This window comes from Halyomorpha halys, unplaced genomic scaffold (genome assembly GCF_000696795.3).
Source record: "Halyomorpha halys isolate HHAL.00 unplaced genomic scaffold, Hhal_1.1 Scaffold92.1, whole genome shotgun sequence".
NCBI classification, from domain to species: domain Eukaryota; kingdom Metazoa; phylum Arthropoda; class Insecta; order Hemiptera; family Pentatomidae; genus Halyomorpha; species Halyomorpha halys.
This window is the reverse complement of record NW_027105695.1, coordinates 860,465-884,464: the sequence shown is the minus strand read 5'-3', so window position 1 is coordinate 884,464 and position 24,000 is coordinate 860,465. Positions and strand designations below refer to the sequence as shown.

The following is a 24,000-nucleotide window of genomic DNA, read 5'->3' as shown; positions in this document are numbered from 1 at the left end:
CGTAATCAAAACTGAAAACTCTGCTAAACATGGGAAGGTGGAAAAAATGTCTGCTGTTTCATAACGTTAAAAAAAAAAAATTTTCATTCGAAGCTTCATATCTTTAAAACTATCTACAACGCTAGAAAAAATAATTGACAGACATTTAAAGTAGAATAAATTTACTAAAATATGAGCCCTAACTGTTTACAATCAAACTAGTTGAATGTGCAATAACGTATATCGTCGTAGGAGTAGTAGTTTTAATGATATTTGCTATAATGAATTGATTTATAGTTGTTTGGACAAAATTTCATATGCAAAACTCACATTCATATGCATGTAGCATCAAACATTTTTAAAAAGTTACAAAACATTCATTATTAAATTCTTTCAAATAAAAAAAAAATAGTTATTTTCTGTCAGAAAATGGTTTAAGCAATGCTATAAAAAGTGCAGCAACTGTCATTAAAAAGTAGATATGGAAATATTCCAGGTGTCCGCCTCCTGAAGATCCTTTTATTCGGGAAAAACTATAATAAAATTTTCGTTTATTTTTTTATTTGAAGCACCTTATCGTTAAAACTACCTACAACGCTAAAAAAAACTTCATATAATATTATTTAAAGTAGAGTAAATTTTCTAAAAGAAGAGACCAAATAGAGTTCTTCGCATTCGATAATTACTAAGATGTGATTTGTCATAAACCAACGTTAATGGAATTTATTTTGATGAATATCATGGCTACGAAGATAAACATCATAAACTACTTGATAGTAGATTTAACTAGCTAGAATTTGAGTGCTGGCAGACATCTGTTCGTCGTTGTAGCAGTTGTAGTTTTCATAATGTTTCCCAAAATATAGGGTCTTTTTTTAAGCCCGATAGAACTTGAAATTGTAAAAAATAACACAAAAAATTAAATTGTAATCAAAATTTTTTTTTTATTCGAAAGATCAATACGTGACATTAACATTTGAAAATGATTTCGGGCATATGGGCACCGCGGCTGTTCTTGACGAAGCGCATTCTGTAAAATTGTGTTCAGCGATGAGGCGCATTTTTGGCTTAACGGGTTTGTTAATAAGCAAAATTGCCGCATATGGTCGTGCGATTTGACACCACTCGATTATTTCCTGTGGGGCTACGTGAAGTCACTGGTTTATGCTGATAAACCAGCAACAATTGACGCCTTGGAGGCCAGCATTGTTCGTGTTATTCGTGACATACGGCCAGCAGTGCTCGAAAAAGTGGGCCAAAATTGGACGTCCAGAATGCGCTTCGTCAAGAACAGCCGCGGTGCCCATATGCCCGAAATCATTTTCAAATGTTAATGTCACGTATTGATCTTTCGAATAAAAAAAAATTTTGATTACAATTTCATTTTTTGTGTTATTTTTTACAATTTCAAGTTCTATCGGGCTTAAAAAAACACCCTATATAATTACACTATATATTGATTTTTCATTATTAAATATTTCTTTATGAAAAAGTGTGCTATTGGGAACTATTAAACGTAAAAAGTTATATTGGACTCGCATTTTAAATTGCGCTTTTTCATTTACGTTTTTTTAATAAATAAAAGTTTTCATAAAGAAAATTTTCTTTTTCTAATAATCAATTTAATATTTTCCTATTGGATTTCGTGATCTATTTTGTAAACATACAGAGAGATATTGCTCGTAGTGAGGATATTATAAACTCACTAAATATTTTTCGATTTTTCGAAAAAGAAGTTGGATGAGGCCATTGACCGCCGTGACTCAGACCTGAATGATGCATGAAGAGCCCATAGCCTTCCTCAGCAATGAATTGATTTTCCTCTTTGGTCCCTAAATTATAGTCCTCAATAGATCGATTAACAAAACCGCGGCTAATCGATAGCTTGATTAATATGGAAGAGGGATTAGACCGAAAGGTAGTCGAGTTTTAGGTAATAACACGCGTCCGAAAGTGGGATGTTGCTCACGTCGGATATTTACATGGGAAATTAGCATTTCTAACCTCTTTGGCACCGCGCCAATTCTGGAGTTTAGCTGCTTGTTATTTAAGGCTACTTTTCAAAGCCTATAAATCTTTTACAATTTTATATTGCTTACAGTGTTCTTCCGTTGGTTTCAATGATATATGAGACGGAATTGGCGGTGAAGTATCCAGATTCCGCGGTATATAAAATAAACAACGTCCAAGGGGAATTTGCAACGTTTAAGGTAGGAAATAGAAGTTTATTAGTTTTGAATGGTGAGGTTGATAGCATTACAGTGATTAAAATAGACAGAGCTGGATTTAAAGTTTCATCCCTACAGAACATTTAAACATTAAAAGAAGATAGAGAGAAAAAAATAATGTTTATTATATTGTTCTTTAAATGTTTATATTATATTTTGTAATGATTTTAATTTAATATCATAAATAAAAGGCTATTTCCTTTCATTACATTCAGAACAGGGTGAGTTAGTGGTCCAATAATTTTCTATAAGATCTTTGGTGACGAATTAATTTTATCATATATGTACCAATATCACTTATGAAAATAACTTTTTTTTACTTTCACTCACCTATACATGAAATATATCGTAACGAGAAGTACTTGCGAAATTTCGAATTTGAGTTTTCAACAGAAATATTTAAACATATATATGTACATATAGTTGACCGTAAAAATTTAAACATAATAAGATGGTCAGGGTTGCGGTCAAAAAAAGAAAAAATAGTTTATAACTATTTTAATATCCGACGTTTCGCGGTTACAGGATAGGATAGGAATGCTAATAGTTCTTGAAGTAAAAGTTAGTAAATGAGGGGGGGGGGGATGCCCTCAAGGGATTTGTAGTGGAGCTAGTTATTCCTCTATTTAATTTTGGCCCCATCAAGTTTCATTTTTCTGCATATACCTGCTCAGGTATATCCTTGTAAGAGAAGTGCATTAATTGCTTTGAACTGCATAGTTTAGACCAAAATGACGATGTGGGTAATATAGAATTTCTCGCCTTCCTTTGGTAATGGGGGGAGGGGATACTTTTTGGAATGAAACATAAAATCTTAGTAGAAGATGGTTGGGGTATGCGGTAAAAATAAAACACAAAAAAGTTTAAGTAACTTATTTAATTGTCCCAACGTTTCGGCCAGAATTTCTAGGCTTCCTAAGAATGGCTAAGAATAGAACAAGATAACCAATGAATATAGAAAATAAAAAAGGAAATATAAACAGAATGACATAAAGTAAATAATTGTACAGAATGAAATTAATAAAATCAAGTGATGAAAGAAATGGAAATAAAATATATATATATATATATAGGTAATTGAATAATTAGGTAAAATAACATAATTAAGGAAATAAAATAAAAATTAAGTTATATAATGCTGTTGAAAATTTAAATTATTTTTAAAAATGAAGTTATATAATGGCCGAAACGTTGGCACAATTAAATAAGTTACTTCAACTTACTTGTGTTTTAAATATAAGAAGATGGTCATGGTTGCGGTAAAAAAAAACAACACATAGTTTAAAACTATTTTAATGCCCGAAGTTTCGCCCCACTTTGCAGGGCTTCATCAGGCCTAAAAAGATACAAAAAAAAAATTGAGAATATTTTTACAATAAGGTAATTTAAGCTAGAATAAATATTATGTAAAAATAAAGTGATAAGAAATTACATATAAATAAAAGGAAGGAAGACATAAAATAGTGTCAGTATAAAATAAACTTGAATAAACAACGATAAGAATAAAATATAAGTAACAATGATAAGAGTTAAATTTTTTTTTTAAATACGTAAAAGTACAGGAGACGTACATAAAACAAAAAACAATGGAGAAAAAAAAAAGAAGAAAGTAGAGATTAAATAAACGTCCTGAAAGAATAAATATAAATAAGAATAATTTGAAATACTTATATTTATATTATAATATGAAATATATCTTATATTTGAAATACTTAAACGTATTGACGTACCTTAGTCCAAATAACGGCTAGTTGCACCATTCTAAATTTTGTAGCACAGTTTAAACTACGATTTCTTAAATTTCGATTAAACGCACTGATTATCCATTGAACCAGAAACGTTAACCATTAAATCTGGCGGTTTAACAATGATAGTCGGTAAGATTTTGAGGGATACTACTTATAAGAAGGAACCTTCCATAGTTCCAGTTATTACTAGGGAACGTGTATTGTGTTATTCACTTCCCTTCTCAAACTCAATAAAATGGATTTGATCCAGATAAAACAAAGAATTAGTTGCTCAGACAATGATGAAAAGAAAGTATTCATTTTTTACAGTGGTTTGATGAAAATTCTATCAGGATTTCAACTGTCGAAAGTGGCTGTTGAATATTAATTCAAAATTTAATTGGACTCACAATTTCTAACATTAGGAATAGTTTTAGGTAATCTTATTAGTCTGGTTAACAAAACTGGAGACAAGAAAGTTACCGAAGTTTTACTTTACTTTTGAACAAATTTTAGTTATACAAACTAAGCTTTACTGAAGATTGGTGCTACTGGTGTGAATGGCCTAGCTCAAAAACGAAAAATCGTCCGAAACTGAAATCACATATTTAAGGTGAGATGTGACAGAAACTTCGTTTTCAAATCGAAAAATAGGAAATCCACTTAAAATCTATTTTACATGTTTTTTTTTTCTTCGATTTTTTCAAAAACGTATATAATAATTTTGATTAAACTTTCAGTGTGTCGTTTTATATCAAACTAGATATAGTAGTTGATGCATTGAGATTATATAATTTTATTATATGATGTGGGAAATTTTAAATAATTGAGGTTGTCTCCTCGAAATGACCTAAGGGCCGAAACGTTGGGAAATTAAAATAAACTGCCCAGAGTGGAGTTGATAATTTGTAGTTATGTTGTTATTAAAACTAGTTGATGCTTAACGTCAAATATAGTACGAGAGCCCCAGAGGAGAAAAAACTCAGTTGTTTCACCCCAATTTCTGATTACTTTAATGAAAACTATGTATAATTAATAGCCAAAATTGATGAGTCTGCCAAATATAGGTAAGGGGAATAAAAAAAGCGGCTGTTTCAAAGCGTTAACAAAAATTAATTTTTCATTTGAAGCTGTATATCATTAAAATTACCACCAACACTAGAAAACGAAAGAGAACATTCATTTAAAGAAGAGTAAATTTTTTAAAATATGAGCCCAAATAGTCGTTTAATAGTTCTAGAGATATGGCTTTTTAATCTACAACTTTTTATAAAGAATGTACTGAAAAATCAGTAGTTAGTGAATTTATTTTGAGAAATCTATATCTCAAAAACCAATCGTCGTACACATGTGTATTATCACTTGATTTCTAGTTGTTCGGGCAAACATTTTTATTTATGATAAAATATATTTCAGGAACCATAATAGATGCTGATAAAGCAAGTTAAATGTACTATAAGCTTTGATTTATGATAAAAATTTCTTTGGCTTGATACTTGATAAAAATTTGATTTATGATAAAAAAAAAAAAACCCTTGGAGACGATGATAAAGCAATAAAATTGGTGTTTCAGTTTTTAAAATCATAAGATTTACTGATAAAAATATAACTTGATTGGAAGGGAAAAAAAAATAATAAAATTAAAAAATAAATAAAATTTAACGAATATTAGCAGTATTAAAATATAAATGGCGTTGATGACCAATGAAGTTTGGTACCATTAAACAATGTACTATAAAGTAGTTTATTACGTTTAACTTTGTAGGAATAGTTTTTATGATATTTTCAAATTTTTTTTTTCCGCACAACTATAAATTAACGTTTCGTAAACTTATTTTGGAAAATATAAAAACTGCTACTCTTACGAAACATTTTTTAATGAATTGTGACAAATCAATAATTGAGGTTGTCTCCTTGATAATGGCTCTTAAGGGCCGAAAGGTTGAAGGATTAAAGTAAACTTTTTAACGAATAAAGTTGATCATTTGTAGCTGTGTTATTAAACCTAAATGATATTTAATGTCAGATAGTTCTTATTCTTACTGAAATAGTTTAATTGCCGAATTTCCGAAAAATCTTCCTTCAAGATCGTTGCTAACGATCACACGACTTGAATCGCGGTACCATTAGTCCGCCTTTATTGTACTATGTCGCTTTGAATAGATCTTAATAGGGGTATTCATGATCTTTGGTTTAACATGTTAAAGCGTGTTAAATGGAAAAACTCATGTTAAATCGAAAAAATTGCCTTCTTTTACCGTTGTAAAAAGAAATAACATTTAACATGGCTGAGAGTCTGTTACTTGGCCTGTTAAATGGAGAATGACGTCACACAATAGACCAGTTGCGATCGCCGCCATTTTTGTTGTTGTGACAGCTCAGTTCTTTCGTGTGTTTGTGGTATTCATATCCTTGTTATTAAACCAGAATGGATAATTTTAATGATACATTTGAGAAAAAAAAAAACAATATAATTTCATTCTACTATCTGAAAATTTGTAAACGCTCGCCAGATAAAAATCTCACTATATGAACCATGTAATTATTCTTAGGGGACATATGTCCCAGAATAAAGTTATTTTTTCATTTCATTTCATAAGCTAAACTTTCACACAAATTCCACTTTTCACTCACTCTAGGCATGTTGTAATTAATTACTTAAATCAAAACTGAAGTAAACAATAATATGAGGGTCTAGAAGGAAGGTTATAAACATAAAGGCTTATACAACAAGTTGCTGAGAAAATCCGCTAGGGGCTCTTATGCATTTAACGTTTAACATGACTTCAAATAGGGCTGCTCACAATCTTATAGTTATAACATTTAACACAACATCATGAATACCCCTATTATGTACAAATCTCGAAGTTATTTTGTATTTCTATACACTACTATCCGTATAATAAGGTATTTGTACTGATGATTGAAATGAATTTTCTATAATTGATAAGATTCATTACAGGATGAACATTAAAGTATCCAACTATTTTACACACTTTTGTTAACTCCTATGTAATATTGTTGTTGTTGTTGCAGATTGCGGACAGCAGAGCGGCCCCCAAGGAAGTCCGGTAGCTACAGCCAGCTGAAGAGGGCGTGCCGGGAGCGAGGCAGCCTCTGGGAGGACCAGGAATTCCCTTCGGCTCCCGGTTCCCTCTACAGGGCCAAGAAGCCCCCGGTCCAGCCCATAGTTTGGATGAGACCTCATGTGAGTACCTCTTTGGATAGTTTGCTGCACCTGTAAATTGTATGAGTTAGGTTAAAATGAAACCTAAAGGTCGGTTGCACCATCACAGGTTAACATACTTATTATACAGGTTAAATCTCGGGTAAAATCAATAATTATCTGTTGTACCAGAAGTTAACGTTAAGTGAAGTTAATCTTTTTTTTTTTTTTTTTTTATAATTTTATTTCTTTGTTGATATTTACAACTGTATAAAAAAATACAACCAGTAAATTTGATCATAATGACAAATGATATGATACAGGATGTAGAGAAACTACCCAGTAGTAGAACTCTAAAACAGTTTACAATATAAGGTCACGAGGCCATCTTCTTTTCAGGCGCCTTGGAGGATTGCCAGGAATGGAAGAGGAAGCAAGGTTAGAAACGAGTGGGTTTGGGTGGTCAGGGAGTTTATTATGGAAGGAATAATATCGGGTTCGGGCTAGATCGGTTACATAAGGAACATGAAGTTAACCTTAAAATCTGTCAGTAAACTTAATAAGGAATAACCCAATTTTTTAAACATATCTACAAGATAATGAGAGTTTTACCTCAGTAGGATCCATGACTGTTTTGTGAACTAAAAAATATGTGAGTAGGGCGTTCAATCCTACGTCACAAAAATTAGAATTTACAAAACCATTTTCCTTCCCACTGTTCTTTATGGATGTGAGGCGTGACCTCTTACACTAAGGGATGAACAGCGTCTTAGGGTATTCGAAAATAAAGTATTACGCAAAATATCCAGACCGAAAAGGATGAATTAACGGGAGAATTTAGAAGATTACACAACGCTGAATTAAGGGACCTACACCCGGTAAATATAATTCAAGTTATAGCATTGCGGCGTATGAGGTTGTAGGGCTTAGTAACGAGCGGATCCCTAAAATGGTAATAAACACTGAACCAACGGGTAAACGTTCGAGGGGTAGACCGAAACGTAGATGGGAGGATTGTGTTAAAATAGATTTAGTGGCAATGGGTTTGGTGGGGCATCACTGGAAGGATGTATGCAGAGAGCGTTTGGTGGTATCGGCATCGAACCTTCGAGTTCGTTAAGCCTTTATAATTATTATTATATACATGATAATAGTCAGAGTTTTACTCAATTAAGGGTATCCACTTTATGCGACTGAATGGACCCTCAAGGGCTGCCGAACCCACAGGGCTGACTCATAACTACAGTGAAACAGAAAATAATTATCACCCGGGTCCTTGGAGTTAGAAGCACAGTGCTTTACCACTGAGCTACTCGCTCCCTATATTCATCAAATATAATTTTTTGGTTATGTAATAAATTATTTCAAATAAAGTTTTTGCAGTTCTAGTTTGGATTATGCATAGATTCTTTTTTCATTTTGTTAGATTGGAAAATTGGAATATGATACTAGTGAATTTAAAAAATTTCAATTACAGTACAGTCTCCATTATCTGGGATAACGGAGAATGATTTGTGGCATGGATAAATGAAATCCTCGGTTGATCGAAACACTATTCATTTCACGTATTACATACATGTATGTGAACACGTTATAACAGATCTTTGATGCGGGGTCATAAGGACTTAAGTCACTTTTCGAGCATTTGGAGATTATGTCGTATTATAGAGCGGTTGGTAATAAGGTCTTTATGCTTCAGATAGACTTACTACTATATTTTTTATTAAAAATATCAATAATTATATTTTATATAATGTTTTGAACTTTGTTTTTGCTCTCTTAAAAATTCATATTTTCGTCTTAAGCCCTTATGACCGCGCATCAAAGATATATTATCAAAAATTGAAATATATGTAAAGTAATTAATCTTTTTTATTTATTTTTTTTATTTTATTTTTTTTTGCTGTTGAATGATTTTTCCTCAACGGTGACGCCAATGGAATCCTGCCGAAGAAGCAGTTAGATACCTTGAAGTTTCTTTTCTATTAAGTATCCTCCATAAAAAGGACCCTGAGTTAAATCAATTAAATAAAAACGCACAACTTTCCTTAAAGGATAAGATCGCCGCATGCATTTCCAATGAGCGAACTTAGGACCGGAGGGGGGGGTCATGCTTTCTTGGCACTCACATAATGCAACGTCACGGGCCGAAGCAGAACCCTCATAATTAGAGCATTTTCTCCTTTTATTGTTGTTCTTCCTGTTGTAATGTCCTTTCACAGGAAATGCAATGCCTCCTTAAGGAATATTCTTTGTACGAAGAGGTCCTTTGTGGGTGGTGTCGAATGTGTTACGTCTGAGGAAGTGTCCCGGTCGATATTATGCAGAAATATAATCCGCTCTCTGTTCTTCCCTATTTGTCCTTTCCCTCCGTCCGATCAGTTCGTAAAGAAAAAGAACTTCCATAAAAATTGTCTTCCAACTGTATTTTTGAATTCTTGATTAATCCATTACATCCCAAAATAGTTTTTCTTTCTCACTAGTGAAGATAAGAAAGCTTTTTATTCATGCTAAAAATATATTTCATTCCACGACATGAATAAAATTATGTCCTCATTATAATAAAATTATTTCCTCATTATAATAAAATTATTTATTATTTTTTAATAAATAGAAAATGGACCCGGGGTGGTCAAATAAAAACTGAAATAGTGATAAACTATTTTTAATGAGGTGTAGATAGTTGGCCGTAGATTACTGATTGGAGAAGATGGTCGGGGAGGGGGTACGGTTAGCAAAGAACAACATAAATAAACAAAAAAGTATTTATTTATGCCGACGTTTCGACCTAAGTTTCAGGTCATCAACAGGGCTTTAGAACAAAAGAGATAACGACAACATTTAGAGAAACATAAAATTGAAAATAAATATTATACAAAATAAATTTTTGGAATTATACAACATATTGAATTGAATCATAAATAATAAAAAATTGATAATTGATAATTGAATAATAAAAAATAATTGGTTGATAATCGTGGAATTAGAAGGTAGCTGATTGAAAACTGTGAAAGATGAAATATAATATTATGTAGGTAAGCAGATATGTATAATTAAGATATGTAAGTAGTGTTTAAAAAACCGAAAAGACAAATTAAACAATATGACAGAAAATGAAATATAGTGAGTGACTTATATCTGAATTACAGTATTGTATATCTGAATTATACCTACATAATATAGTAGGTGAGAAGATATGTACAAAATAAGATATGAATATACAGTTATATGTATAGGTATATAAGTTAATAATCACACTGTAATTCAGATATAAGTCACTCACTATATTTCATTTTCTGTCATTTTGTTTAATTTGTCTTTTCAGTTTTCAGGTGCCTTCTAATTCCATGATTATCAACTAATTATTTTTTATTATGGAATTATCAATTTTTTTATTATTTATGATTCAATCAATATTTTGTATAATTTCAAACTTATTTTGTATACTATTTCTTTTCAATTTTATGTTTCTCTAAATGTTGTTGTTATCTCTTTTGTCCTATAGCGTTTAAATATTTGTTTGTTTATTTATAACTATTTTAATTGAGCGAACGTTTCGCCCAACATTGCAGGGCTTTAACAGAACTGTTAGGCTTGGCTGTTACAAGTTGACTTGAATTTGAGGGCCGACTCGTTGAGTGTCGGTTTATGGGGACAAATCAAAGGGAATAAATAATTAACTTTTTTTACAATCCGGTTGTATATTTTAAAATTATATTGATTCGGTTCAAATGCATTGTTGTAAACCTTAGCGGTATTCATGATGTATTGTGTTAGATGTAATTTTTTTTACCATGTTAAATATTATAAGTATAGGATTGTGAGCAGCCATATTTATAGTTATATTATATTTTAAATTCATGAGAGCTCCTAGCGGATTTTCTGAGCAACTTGTTTTATAACCTTGCCTTCCAAAACTTCATGTTATTGTTTACTTCTAAGTTTTGATTAAATTAATTTATTACAACATGTCTAAATTGATTGAAAAGTGGAAGCTGTGTGAATATAGGGCCCCTCATTGCTTTGTTGATAATTGACAGTTGTCATTACATTATTATTATTGCCATACATTGCTTTATTAGTTTTAAAAACATACAAAACACTGCTAATACACAATTAAAACACAAAGTACGAGCAAGTAACCTAACACAACAAATAAAACGGTGAAGCTCAGCTTGACGTCACATTCTCTATTTAACATACCTAGTAACAGACTCTCAACCATGTTATATGCTGTATCGTTTTTACATGGTAAATGAAGGAAATATTTCTCCATTTAACACACTTTAACATGTTAAACTAAAGATCATGAATACCCCTCTTGTTAATCGACTTTAGATCTTTATATTTTTATTTAACATAGCACGAATATATTTTTACAAAGAAATATATGTCTAAGTAATTAAATTAAAAAGTTTCTGATACAAATTCTAGAACGAAGGTTGAATTTATAGGTAATGTACTATTTATATGAATTACCTTTTAGTGTTAATAGATTAAAAAAAAATGTTATGCCGCAAAAAAAAATCGAAAGAAAAAGCAAGCATGTGGATAACAACGTTTGTTGCTTCCTTTGTTTACCAAGCATTTATTCAAGTCTTGGATTTGTGGCAAGTGACAAACTTGTGAATGCAGCTTGATAGTAGTTTTATCCGAGTTCTAAGTCTGCCTTCTGATCTAGCAGCTAATCCTAAATGTTTTCAACTTTGTAAATTAGTAATAATAGGGGTATTCATGATCTTTGGTTTAACATGTTAAAGCGTGTTAAATGGAAAAACTCATGTTAAATCGAAAAAAAAATTGCCTTCTTTTACCGTGGTAAAAAGAAATAACATTTAACATGGCTGAGAGTCTGTTACTTGGTCTGTTGAATGGAGAATGACGTCACACAATAGACCAGTTGAGATCGCCGCCATTTTTGTTGTTGTGACATCTCAGTTCTTTCATGTGTTTGTGGTATTCATATCCCTGTTATTAAACCAGAATGGATAATTTTAATGATACATTTGAGAAATAAAAACAGTAAAAAAAAACAATGTAATTTCATTCTACTGTCTGAAAATTTGTAAACGCTCGCCAGATAAAAATCTCACTATATAAACCATGTAATTATTCTTAGGGGACATATGTCCCAGAATAAAGTTATTTTTTCATTTCATTTCATAAGCTAAACTTTCTCACAAATTCCACTTTTCACTCACTCTAGCCATGTTTTAATTAGTTACTTAAATCAAAACTGAAGTAAACAATAACATGAGGGTCTGGGAGGAAGGTTATAAACATAAGGCTTATACAACAAGTTGCTGAGAAAATCCGCTAGGGGCTCTTATGCATTTAACGTTTAACATGACTTCAAATAGGGCTGCTCACAATCTTATAGTTATAACATTTAACATGGTAAAACATTTAACTTTTAACACAACATCATGAATACCCCTAATAAATATCAACCAACAATTGCCTAGAAGACAAAGAGATATGATCTACATCAATATTTGGTCAGTTCTGCCTGCGATGGAGTTGAATGGACTTGAAATATTCGCTGACTGTCCTGGAGTACCTGACTGTCCAGGCAGTGCCCAGTTTAGAGACATCGGGGCCGCTTCCTGAATCCCTAACTACTCCTCCCCTCCGTGGATAAAATATTAACAACTATAATAAAGGCGAATCCTTGCTCGAGTCCGCCGAAATAGGGATCTCTATGGAACATGCAGATCCTTGGGAGCGGCCATCTTCGTACTATGGTCATGGAAGGTCTTCTTAACAAAGAGTCTTTTATTCTCCAGTGAATATTTATTATATTAATTATAATTAGATTTTGTAATGATATTCATTCATTAGTAATTTAAAATACTGAACGAGACGAAATGTGAATTCAAAAAATGAAGCGTATGCTCCATACCAGCGTTGATTTACGCACTTGCCACTTGTCGCAAATCTAAAGGTCACATGTAAACCTCTTCACGTTTGCCTAAGTTAGACAAATTTCTGCTTGCTCAACCGTGTAGATGAGTTATCTGGATTGGCAAGTATAAGTTTGTGTTGAGTTGGCCTTGTTTTAGGACCACCAAAAGACAAATATTTGTGATATATAAGAAGATGGTCAGGGTTGCGGTCAAAAGTGAAACAAAAATAGTTTACAACTATATATTTTCCGACGTTTTGCCCCACTTTGCAAGGCTTCATCAGGGCTGCTCAAATGAATCGGTTGAACAGCTAAACAATCTATGCTGTATGTATAACCAATCTATGGGTATGCAGCTAACCAATCTATGCTGTATGTTTAACCAATCTATGGGTATACAGCTAACCAATCTATGCTGTATGTATAACCAATCTATGGGTATACAGCTAACCAAGCTATGTCTGTTCAACCGATTCATTTGAGCAGCCCTGATGAAGCCCTACAAAGTGGGGCAAAACGTCGGAAAATAAATAGTTGTAAACTATTTTTGTTTCACTTTTGACCGCAACCCTGACCATCTTCTTATATATCAATTTTTACGGTCAACTATATATACATATATAAAATATTTGTGATCTTCGAGTTTTAATGAATTGAAGAATTTACCCAATCTCTGGATTTAATTATTGAATCTAGTTTAAGATTATATATTTTAAAATCTTAGAGATTTGGTAAAAATACATTTTTTTTTAAATCTAGTTAATTAACTTTAGCGGTTTTTTTATTTAAACATCACATATATAATTATATACAGACATTATATGTCAAGTTATTAAATTAACAAGTTTCTGATAAAAATTCTAGAAGGAAGGTTAAATTTATACGTTATGTAGTACTATTTATATGAATTTTTATGATCTAAAACTTACATTTCTGATATTACTTCATTTCGCCTATCTTTATTCCTTTTCATAATAAAAATTGAACATAATAGCCGACAAAAGTCAAAAGAACATACAAGCATTTAGACACCGATGTTAGTTGCTTCCTTTGTTTAGCAAGCATTTGTTCAAGTTTTGGATTTGCGGCAAGTAGCAAACCTGTAGATACATCCATTTGCCACTGGTGTGCCGGCATTATAATAATAATATTCTTTATTTATTCTGGGATTGATCCCTTTAGAATAATACTACAGGCGTCAAAATTAGGCTTTAGAGCCTCAGAGTGAAATACAAAATAAAAATGAAATTATAAAACGTCATAAAATAATGAATTTGAAAAGATAAAAATGAACAACAACAATTAACAGAATATATAAAATAAGAATAGAACAAATAAAGTAAAACCATATGTCATATCATAAAATATAAGATGACAAACACTTCTGATAATAAATAAAAAGAAAAACAAAAATGATAAAAATCAAATATAATTAAACTAAAACTAATAAATGGAAAGGTACGAGTTCTGCTAATATACATATTTACAAGAATAAACGAAATTCTGAAACATTAAGTACAGAAAATATATAAAGCTTGTTTGAAACTTTCAATTGTTATTCTTCCGGAATTGGGTGAACAGAAGGTGGTCGAAAATACGGGATTTGAAGGTTGGAAGGGTATTAGAACTACGAATGAAGGAGAGAATAGAACTCCATAGGAAAGAGGAACGGATGAGGAAAGATCTACCAAAGGCTGCGGTTCTATGGGCAGTTACATATAAGTCTAAAAGCCGTGAGCGAGTATTGCGGAAATGCACTGAGGATTTAAATTGAAGGATAATATAGTTAACATTTCACGGATTGCTTTAGAAAAGTGCAAGAAAATATGTTAAACAAGGGGAATATTTTCGTAATACACTAATCTGGTGTTATTTCCTAATAAACCTTTAGAAAAACGAGTGGGGCTCTGTTACTGTACTAAAATCTCGAGCCAGTCACATAATGGAACAATGAATATAGAAGAATATAAACTTGGATTAGAGATGAGAAAGTTGTGGAACAATCCTATTATCCTAAGAACATTCTGAACATCTTAGCATTTAAAAAGAAAAGCGTTAAAGCGGACTCACTATCTGTGACAAAGTCTGCTCAAATACATCCCAAACACCATAATACAAAATCACATTAAAACAAAAATTACACATTACTAACTAATAGAACATTACTTGAATTGCTTCTACATATGAAATACAGACTCTTGTGACTGCGACGGACAGACACCACAAACATTCCAACATATATTACATGTCTGTACACTAGGTGTATTCATGATGTGTAAAATGTAAAATGATTTACGATGTTAAATGTTATAAGTATAGGATTCTGATCAGCCATGTTTAAAGTAATGTTAAATGTATAAGAGCTCCTTGCGGATTTTCTGAGCAACTTGTTTTATAACCTTTCCTTCCAAAACTTCATGTTATTGATTACTTCTAAGTTTTGATTAAAGTAATTTATTACAACGTGCCTAAATTGAATGAACAGTGGAAGCTGTATAAAAATAGGGTCCCTCATTGCTTTGTTGGTCTTCTAACTTGTGAGGAAGAGAACCAAGATAAGCTAATTGACAACTGTCATTACACTATTATTATTGTCATACATTGCTTTATTAGTTTTAAAAACATCCAAAACAATTAAAACACAAACTACGAGCAAGTAATCTAACACAACAAACAAAACGGTGACGAGCTCAGCTTGTCTGTTGCGTGACATCAATCTCCATTTAGCAGACCTAGTAATAGACTCTGAACCATGCTATGTGTTGTATCGTTTTTACAAGAAAGAAATGTAAAAGAAGGAAATATTTCTCCATTTAACACGCTTTTACATGTTAAACTAGGGGTATTCATGACGCTTTGTTAAATGTAAAATGTTTTACCATGTTATAAGTATAAGATCGTGAGCAGCCCTATTTAAAAGGATGTTAAATGCATGAGAGCTCCTAGAGGATTTTTTTAGCAACTTCTTTTATAACCTTTCCTTCCAAAACTTCATGTTATTGTTTACTTCTAAATTTTGATTAAATCAATTTATTACAACATGCCTAGATTTAGTGAAAAGTTGAAGCGGTGTGAAAATAGAGCCCCTCATTGCCTTGTTGATTTTCTAACTTGTGAGGAAGAGAATCAAGATGAGCTAATTGACAACTGTCATTACATTATTATTATTGTCATCCATTGCTTTATTAGTTATAAAAACATCCAAAACAATTCAACACAAACTATGAGCAAGTAATATGTATAATACTAAATTGCTTGTTACTACGACAAAAAAACAATATGACGAGCTCAGCTGGTCTGTTGCGTGACGTCATTCTCCATTTAACAGACTCTCAGCCATGTTATATCGTTTTAACATGCTAAAAGAAGGAAATATTTCACCATTTAACACGCTTTAACATGTTAAACTAAAAATCATGAATACCCCTAGTACATATTACATGACACGAAACATTTTAAGGCAGTCATGATGCCCAAAAAAATTTTATATTTTCAAAGAGCACAAACCAGATCTAATTAAACAAATTAGGCACAGAGATATAAAATTAAAAGTTTAAAGCTTTTCTTAATTTGGGACCAATATTTCCTCCTTTTAGTGGCATTAAATCTGAATGGTGGTAATGTAGGTTAAAATAGGAGACATTTAACTTTCCAACAGTTGTATTAACGTAGGAATTTTATGAAAAGTAAAGGAGTTATGAACGGTTATATGAACAATAGACACCAGGGATAATAAAATCAACAAATAAATTAAGTTAAAAAATTTCTAGTTTTTAATTACTTTGAAAAATAGTATTTAAAGGTTTCAGCCGATGCTATAAACAATTGGAAATTCTCAACAAGTGCTTCATTTCTTACTATTAAAAAAAATTTCATTGATTTTCTTGTTTTGTTTTTTTTTCAATTGCATTTTATTTCTTACCTTTTTAGTGATATATTTGTATTAAAAGATCATCATAGAAATTTCTAGTTTATATGATACATCAATTAAGTTTGATTCCAGGGTTGTGAGGTCGAAAATATGAGCCAGCATATATTATAATGTAAAATCTAAACAGCGAAGATGAATTCATTTCCCTAAAAGTACTTAGTATTGCTAAGTATTCTTGTCAAAAATTAGAAGTAATATTTTTTTATTATTCTTCAGAAAGAGACAAATCGATTGGCATATAATAGCCATGGCAAAATGTATACTTTCTGAGCTACGTGCCAAATATATAAAATTTTGTTAATAACTTTTTTTACCAGAGAAATCGGAATAACGTATAACCTTCCTGGGAAAATCTTTATCAGTTAGCAAAAAGACCCATCAAATATTTTTATATATTAGATTTAGTAGTAAGGGCTGCTGTGAAGAAGATCCAAAATAGTTAATACTATTTATTGCTTGCCGATGTTTCGACCCACAATTTATTTATTCATCAGGGTTAAAATAAAAAAAATGACTAAGTAGATTTTAAAAATAACTTATGAATATTAGTCAGTTAAAGAAATATGACATTATGATGTACTTAATTTAGGAGATGTGCCAGCGACCTAGGTTCCGTTCATCAGGATCCCAGAAGGCAGAAGTTGAACCTGGAGAGCTGGGGGATATGTCCCTGTCTGCTGCATTATCCTCCCTCATCCTGGTCCCTCACTTCCTTGAGAGGGTCGTCCCCCACGACCAAGGTTTCGACACCACAGCTGGATATTGTGGCCTCTTCAGGTTTGGAAAATTATTACAACTTCTATGAAAATACATTACTTTTATTAAATTTATATTATTTTTTTGAATAGAGATGTGTTGTATTACTTTGTTTGATAGAGCAATAATCTGCCATTCATACATGTTGGCATCTAAGTGCTTCTCCACTTAAATGCCGAGTATCTGCTATAATATGAATTATCATCAATTATTATCATTATTCGAGGAGAAGATGGTTGGAGGGTGCGGTAAAAATAAAACACAAATAAGTTGAAGTAACTTATTTAATCGTCCCAATGTTTCAGCCAGAATGTCTAGTCTTCCTCAGGGCTAAGAACAGAACAAGATAACAACCAATGAATATTTTATTATCTTTTTTCCCCTTTCTTTATTTTAACCTTCCCCCTCCTTCTTTTCCATTCTTTTCTCAATTTTCCTTACCCACGTTATTAGGTATGTTCACCATATATTATTATTGTTGTTTTTAAATTTTTTTTTTTTTTTTTCTTTTGTTAAACTTAACTTCTATTTTGCCTCTTAATCTAATATTATGGTTACATATTTCATTTTTTACATGTATTTTCTTTCTCTCAATTTTAATTTTTAAATTATTAATAAACTAATATATTCATATTTCTTTGCATTATATAACTTAATTTTTATTTTATTTCCTTAATTATCTTATTTTACCTATGTATACATTTTATTTTCCACTTCTTTCATCACATTATTTTATTAATTCCATTCTGTACAATTATTTACTTTATGTCATTATGTTTATATTTTATTTTTTATTTTATGTATTCATTAGTTGTTATCTTGTTCTGTTCTTAGCCCCGAGGAAGGTTAGAAATTCTGACCAAAACGTTGGCACGATTAAATAAGTTACTTCAAATTATTTGTGTCTTGACCGCAACCCCCAACCATCTTCTTGTATAAGTCATCCGCGGTCAACCATCTCTCATGATTATTACCATTATTATTATCATCTAATAAATAAAAGGAAGATAGCTCAAGTGCAGTCAAAGAACTCATATAGTATTAAACTATTTATTATGTGTCAACATTTTGTCCCACTTGGTGTGGCTTCATCAGGGTTAAAAAAATTTATATATTATATATATTAAAAAAACTAAATTTATGTGATAAAGTTTTAGTTCTTTGTATCTCTTTTAGCCCTGACGAAGCCCTGCAAAGTCGGACAAAACATTGGCTCACAATAAATAGTTTAATTACTACTTGAGTTCTTTTGATCGCACCTAATAAGGAAGATGGTTCTCCTTTTATATCAATCAACAATCTGTTCTAATAATTTTAATTAATATTCCTATAAATTAGTAAGAAATATTAAATATAAGTTTTATGATTATTTTTATAAAAACTTTTTTAGGTTCAGGTTTTGGCATTTCGGTGAATGGAAAGAAATTTTGGTGGATGACAGGTTACCCACTTATAAAGGAAGGTTGATATATTCTCATTCAACAAACCCTACAGAGTTCTGGGTAGCTCTTTTAGAAAAAGCCTATGCAAAGTAAGATATTTTCTTTTTTCTTTTAGTTTTATATCTTTATCATTACTATGTAATTTTCATGGAATATCCTGGTACATAATATGAAAAGTCAATTTTCGGAGTAATATTAAGAAAATATGAATTGATGTAATCTGGTTTTATTAATAAAACAAAAATTCTTCCAGTAAATAAGTTCTTAATTCCATGGTCTTTAATCTCAGTATCTAACTGAAAATAAATTCCTGGAAGGAATTTAATGTTGTACCACAATTTCATTAAAAAGGATAATCAGGTACCAATTGATCAGATGGATACTGAACATCTTCAATTTTACAATTTTGAAGTTTATACAATGTCAAAATGGATATTATGCAAGTGATATAATGAGATATTCACGTGATATACATAGGACTTCTGTGCTGATTCCTTTTAATGGAGCAAAGATTCATTCTAAAGAAGTTCTGGAAAGAAACATCTGTAGTATTTTTTTTTTCTAACCTCCTAAGTTTATTTACTATCTAGTTACAATATATACAGATATAATTATTAGACTAAATCTAAATGTATATAATATATACAAACAAATAGAGCCAGGTTAGCTGAAGGCGGCAGATGTTACAATATTGATCTGGGAGTTGACAGCCAATGGGTACAGAAATAGGGTGGGACCGCTTTTTTTTTTCAATTCCGCTTAAACAGAAAAACATTAAATTAATATGTTGCATTACTTATGGTTAATAATTCAGATTGGATACTACCTTTTCCTACCATTTTCACTTAAAGGTATATGGTGAAATACTTATCTGATGTTTTGATGTGTCCCTTCCATGTAGATTCGACTAGAAAATATTTGAAGATGGGGCCTCCTCTTGTACAATCAGATAGAATCTCTGCAGTAGAGTAGAATCCAAAGGCTGGTGAGAGGCATAGTTTGTTAGAGACCAGTTTAAAGTGGATCAGGAATGTAGAATTCAGTCTTTATTCATTACAATACTTATACAAACATAATAATATATTACTTATTCTATATTTATATAATGGTTACATTAAAATACATATTCAAGATATTAACATAAGACAGTTGCTTTCTGGATCATAGTTAAGATTTTGGTAGGTAGCAGTATCTTGCTATTATGTTCTTGAAGAATATAAGCTCTCTTTGGTGGGCAAGCACTGAAAGCCTTAGGAGTTCCCTCGATCTCTAATAGATAGCTCCGTAACTGTATACCTTTCATAGTTTACTCTCAAAGCCTTTGTAATTCTCAATTATTGGTAGGAAGCACCACTATTTCATATTGGCTACAACATCCTGATTTCTGCATAATTGTTGTAGGTGTGCTGTGAACAATGCTGTGTGAACAATTATTCCTATCCACAGAACTGATATAATTTATGTATAATTAACACAAATATAATTATATTATAATGCGGTGTTAATAGTTAGGGGAGGGTGCAGTCAACAAAAATATTAAAATAAAGAAAACTTATTTATTTGTGCCTACGTTTCATTAAACAATATTTCTTTAATTACTGTACTGAAATCCTCATTGTTTTTTTAATTATTGGAGAATAAAAAATCATTTAATAGAGTCAGTAATATTTTTTTTTTTATTCTTCCGAAAGAGACAAATCAATTGTCATATAATAACCATGAAAAAAGTATACTTTCTGAGCTATGCGCTAAAAACGCATAATATGAGATGATGGTCAGACAAAATATTCAAATAAACAAAACTTATTTATTTTTGCTAACGTTTCAACCTGAATTTCAGGTCTCCATCAGGGCTGAAAAAACAAAAACAAGATAACAACCATAACTCGGAGAAACATAAAAATAAAATAATAATAAACAAACTTGGAAATATACATAACAATAAATTGAGTAGATAGTAGTTTATTGATACTAATGGAATATAAAATATAATATTATAGAGGTAAGAACTATACAAAATAAATAATAAAAAAATTAAAAAACAAACATTGTTCAAGTAAATACACATTTCGTAAATTCTATATTTATTTTAACTTTTTTTTTTTTTTACTCATCTATTTTCTTTTATCCATTGTAATATATATTCTATTTTCTTTTTTGCCCATATATATCACTTTCTTTCATACATTCCACTATGATGATTTAAATTGTTTTTCATTATTTTTGAAATTACTTACATATTTTATTATGTTAATTCCATTATTCATCATTTACATTTCTGCTGTATCTTTCATTATGTTTATTTCTTTATTTAGTTGAACAATGTCTTTTTTTCATCATTTATTTTGTATAATTCTTACCTCTATAATGTTACATTTTATCTTGTATTATTATCAATCAACTACTATCTACTTAATCTATTGCTATGTATATTTCCAAGTTTGTTTATTATTATTTTCTTTTTATGTTTCTTTGATTTATGGTTGTCATCTTGTTTTTTTGTTTATCTCAGATAAAGGCCTTAAATTAAGATCTAAACATGTGCACTATATACATCGGGACTTGTCCACGCCATACTTAAAACTATCGTAGGTACCCCGATTGTATTTGATTAGTGTAGAACAAAGGGGGTTGAAAATGTGAGACCTTTTCTGTCAAAAATATGCATATATTTTTCTAATTCAAATATAATTCCCTGGAGGGTCAGATTATGTTAGTGTTTTAGTTGACATATCTATAATAGTATGATTCCTGAACAAACTTGGGGTCTCACAAGTAGTGGAATAATGGCTTATCTTTGACGTCTTCACTGCCATAGTCCTCTAGCCGCCCAGGTTGAGGGGTAGCGAGAATGGTGAAGACCATGTATTTCTCCTCCCCTGGTGTCAGAAAAGCGTCTCTCTCGATCGGTGGCTGGCCAGCGTGTCCTAGACTATGGCGTGATGGTAGGAACAAGCCAGGTCCTAGCTTGCATGGTGCATAGTTTGGGGTGGCATTGCAGTTGTGGTGTCTTTGGGGTCTTCTGGTGTCTGAGGCAAGGGAGGGCATCAGAAAATGAGACCCCTGACCCCAAATTTATATAAAATTAAAAAAAAAAACGGAAAATTCCGATTATGTAAATCCGACAGGAACAAATAAATAAGTTTTGTTTATTTGTGTATTTTTGCTGACCGCACCCCCAACCATCTTCTCCTCATTATTATATTACAAATATTTTTATATTCTTCAATATACAAGATACAATTTTAGATAATCTGTTATTTTTTTTAGATTATACGGCTGCTATGAGAACATTAGTAATGGTGGATGTACAACACGGGCACTGCAAGACCTCACCGGCGGCATCGTCCAGAGCTTTGGACTGTCCAATCAGGAGAGGTACCTCACATACCAAGTTCTCAACTCGGCCATACCTCGATCTAGTCTACTAATTGCTACCATCTCATCACCTGGAAAGGTATAACTACCTTTATCTAATACTGTTATTGATTTTTAAGAACACCCCCCCCCAAAAAAAAAAGCTTCAAGTCAACTTGATAAGGAATGAAAAAATTAAGTTAAATATTCTTGAATTTAAAATAATTGGTAAAAGGGGCTCTTCTCAATCCCATATTCACATTGGTCGTTTATTTGTACATCCATTGTGTAGTCCAACCTCTCTTTCAGAAAAATAGTCTTTCCATTTTATGTTTGATTTATATTCTTGTGATGGACTTGATTTTTTATCGACCAAGTAAAATCTGACCTGTATCTCCTCATGGTGCCCTTCTGGATTTTGCTAACACATGTGTGGGACAGATAGGGCTTCTAGGTGGGTGAAGGCAACCTGTCTAGCGGAATTTGCAACCAAAATTAAATCCCCAGTCCTCCAGGTTGGCGGTTAAGATTTGGGCCAGCAACCATCTATTGTGATTTCAAAACTTGATGAGAAAAATATGATTAAATACAATGTAGAATTTTTGCACTATTATATTTTCAAAATTATGACATGAAGTGAGATGTTCATTTTTCCAACAGGAGAAAGAAAGCAAGCTTCGACAGCTAAGGCTCCGAAACGGCCTCATGACCCAGACAGCTTACACCGTCTCGGGACTGGCCCGAGTCAGAGGAGCTGGCGGTTCCGAAACTCCTCTTGTCAGGCTTAGGAACCCTTCAGGTATGTTCCCATTTTGTTTTGTTTTATTATTTTTGATTTATGTAGAATGATTGAAGAATTATATTTCCATTTTTTAAAAAAATTATCATAAGTAGAAAACAAAATTTATGATCAACAAAGTACTTTCCAATAAACAAATATGGTATATGGTATACAGATATGATACTATATATGTTCAATTGTTTACCAGAAGTATTAATAAATATATCAATGACAAAGAGAACTAAAAAAGAAATATTTGACTGAGTACTTTCTTACTTCTATGATTCTCAATAACTGATTTGGATTCACCTAATGACCATATCTCCCTGTAGTTTTTCTTAAATCCACTTAATGACCTCGATTCATTATATTACAATCAAAATTAAGTACGTATTTACAAATATGTATGTTTAATTATATATATTATTTATTTAGTTATACTTAGATTCTTATTTTTATTGTATTCTTATGTCATTTAGTTTTATTACTTCATTGCTTTAGCTGCTCTTTAGTTTTTATAATACTCCTTTCTTTTTTATATTCTTTATATTAGATATCATGTTGCATAGTGTATATATTATTGTATGTAGTATAATATTATATTTATTGAATATTTTATCTTTTTTATATTTTATATTGTATTATTATTTTAATTATATTATTGTTCTCTAATAATAAAAAAAAATCTTATATTTATTGAATATCAATCAAAATGAATAAGGAAAAAA

The 24,000-nt window shown here is 31.2% G+C and overlaps 1 protein-coding gene across 1 annotated transcript in view; it reads left to right on the top strand.

The window, feature by feature from the left end:
- LOC106677274 (calpain-9-like) overlaps positions 1 to 24,000 on the top strand; it is a gene marked incomplete at its 5' end in the record, with an annotated part of 99,039 nt that overhangs the window by 64,458 nt on the left and 10,581 nt on the right. Inside the window, 5 exon segments of the mRNA XM_067052961.1 lie at positions 6,971 to 7,142; positions 17,526 to 17,713; positions 19,083 to 19,223; positions 22,405 to 22,591; positions 23,152 to 23,290. Coding sequence (XP_066909062.1) covers positions 6,971 to 7,142; positions 17,526 to 17,713; positions 19,083 to 19,223; positions 22,405 to 22,591; positions 23,152 to 23,290 — 827 coding nt within the window.